General features: G+C 57.7%; 1 protein-coding gene across 2 annotated transcripts; it reads left to right on the plus strand.

Annotated features, from left to right (window-relative positions):
• Nucleotides 1-310: 310 nt before the first annotated feature.
• PNMA8A (PNMA family member 8A) lies at nt 311-1807 on the plus strand. Of its 2 annotated transcripts, XM_088027182.1 has the most exons (2): nt 317-1643; nt 1674-1807. In XM_088027182.1, exons 1-2 carry the CDS (start codon nt 317-319, stop codon nt 1805-1807), a joined length of 1461 nt encoding a protein of 486 aa, XP_087883308.1. The 2 variants fall into 2 exon arrangements, with proteins under 2 accessions (XP_027943637.1, XP_087883308.1); XM_028087836.1 differs by having other exon boundaries at nt 311-1807.
• The last annotated feature ends 491 nt before the right edge of the window (nt 1808-2298 follow it).

Consider the following 2298-nt stretch of genomic DNA (forward strand, 5'->3'; position numbering starts at 1 on the left):
CGGCCGGGGGCAGGGCTGCCAGATCCCTACTGGGCGGCCCCCGGCCAGGCCCGGGGCAGGGCCGAGCGCGGATTTCGGCGGGTCGCAGGACACGTGTGAGCACCCGGGGGCCCGGTTTGGGGAGGAGGGGCCTGGGGAAGCCCGAGGCCGCCTGTAGGCCCGCCGCGCAGGGGGCAGCTGAGATCTCTGAACCTGGCCGTCTTCCGGGGAATCTGACCTCCCTGTCCTGTCACCTTACAGGATCAATATCTGGGGACCGTCCACCTTATAGACTGTTGAGTGCACGTGAGATTAGAGCCGCCAGGTGTCCGCGACCATGGCCCTGAACCTTCTGGAGGACTGGTGCCGGGGGATGGAAGTGGACATCCACAGGTCCCTGTTGGTCACGGGCATCCCAGAGGACTGTGGTCAAGCAGAAATTGAGGAGACTTTGAATGGGGTCCTCTCCCCGCTGGGCCCATACTTCGTGCTCAATAAGATTTTTCTGAGGGAAGAGAATGCCAAAGCTGCCCTCATTGAGGTCGGAGAGGGTGTGAATCTCAGGGCCATACCCCGGGAATTCCCAGGAAGGGGGGGCGTCTGGACAGTGGTTTGTAGAGACCCCACCCAGGATGCTGAGTTTCTGAAAAATCTGAATGAATTCCTGGATGCCGAGGGGCGTACCTGGGAGGATGTGGTCCGTCTGCTCCAGCTCAGCCACCCCTCACGGCCCCAGAATCAGCCCCCAGAGAACTGGGCAGAAGCTTTGGGGGTGCTCCTGGGGGCAGTGGTGCAAATCATCTTCTACATGGATGCCGAGATCCGCGGCCGCGAGGAAGCTAGGGCTCAAGAAGTGGCTGATGCCCAGGCAGTAGCAACGTCAGCCTTAGCAGCGTGGAGGAAGGTCAAGAAGGAGCCAGGGCGGGCTGCAGAACTGGGTTCTGCTTTGAAGATGGAGAATCCCGACACCTGGAATGACCTGGAAGACGATGGTGACCCTCCCAAACCTCTGGTTCGCCGGCTTGGAGCTAAAAGTCGCTCCAGGAGAAAGAAGCAGAAAAAAACCACTAAGCAGGAATCAGTGCTCTGGAATAAGCCCAAAGGCCACCATTCCAACAGCTCAGCCCCTTTGGAGGATCCTGAGGCTGATGGTACTGAAAATATGGAGGTGTCAGAATCCGTCAGGAGCAACAGAAAGCCCTGTGTGAAGCAGAAGTCGGCTTTGAAAAAGCCTGTGGCGAAAGGTGCCTGGAAGGCTCCCAGCAGCCCCTCCCATGATGCCCGGTCAGAAGCTGTGAGCCCTGGGGTCGCTTCGCCGCAGTCAGACCAAGATGGCGGTCAGGAGGGCCTCCCAAAGAAGAAGGCCATGGGCTGGGCCTTGGCAAAGAGCCCTGCCCCCGTGAGAAAGAAGAAGGTGAGCTTGGGCCCTGTTTCGTACGTCCTTGTCGATTCAGAAGATGCCAAGAAGAAGCCAGTGATGGGGAAGAAAGGGCCGGGCTCAAGAAGAGATGGCTCCGCTCAGAAGGCCTTTCGAGGCCCCCAGCCCATGGGGTTGCCCGCCTCGACGTCTCGGGGCCCAAAGGCCAAGCCGGAAGGCTCTCCTCATGCCTCCAGTGGTCAGAATGACAATAGAAGTCACTGGGGTTGTGCCGGCAAATGGTTGAGTCGGGAACCCGAGCCGGAGCGGCGGGTAGGCGCAGAGTCACTAGGGGGCGTGGCAGGTCAGGTGGTGCGCGAGGAGGACCCCAGTGCCGTGGAGGAGGCGGATGACACACCAGTTGAGGTTTTAGAGGGCGGGAGCCCTGACCTCCCTCCTAGGAGCCCCTGAAGGCCAACCTTGGGGACACCTATGGGCAGGAGGTGGCAAAGCAAACCCCTCACCTCTCCTTTGTTGCTTGAGTGTCGCTGTGGTAGTCTCAAGTCATTCTGCTACTCCATCCGACCTAGCTCCCTTGATAAGAATCGAATAGTTGGGAGTGAGAACATTTGTCTGGGTCGACGGCTTTGAGGGTGGAGTTTTCTGGAAGCCTGGTTGCAGGATAGAAATGTTCAAGCACTTAAAATGTCCAAGGAAGTAAGAAATTCCAAATGACCTCTCCTTCCCTGGTGAGCTCTTCTAATTTACCCACAGAACCCAGAAAGCTTTGATTCGGGGGACCACCCATACCCTATTAGTTGAAAGAAGACCAAGGATGAAGTATCAAATGGGGAACAGAGTTTTTTTCCTTAATGAATGAACCATGACTTTGGACTCTTAGGGACCCAGTTTGGAGAGATGGGCCTCTCAGAGGAAAACCATGCCTGAGCTCTTAGGTGGGA

Source organism: Eumetopias jubatus, unplaced genomic scaffold (genome assembly GCF_037043125.1).
Source record: "Eumetopias jubatus isolate StellerSeaLion01/CBP00866 unplaced genomic scaffold, mEumJub1_p1.0 scaffold_10, whole genome shotgun sequence".
NCBI classification, from domain to species: Eukaryota; Metazoa; Chordata; class Mammalia; order Carnivora; family Otariidae; genus Eumetopias; species Eumetopias jubatus.

Excerpts from the sequence above, each read along its gene's own strand:
- PNMA8A (XM_028087836.1), top strand. The coding sequence starts at position 317 with ATGGCCCTGAACCTTCTGGAGGACTGGTGCCGGGGGATGGAAGTGGAC.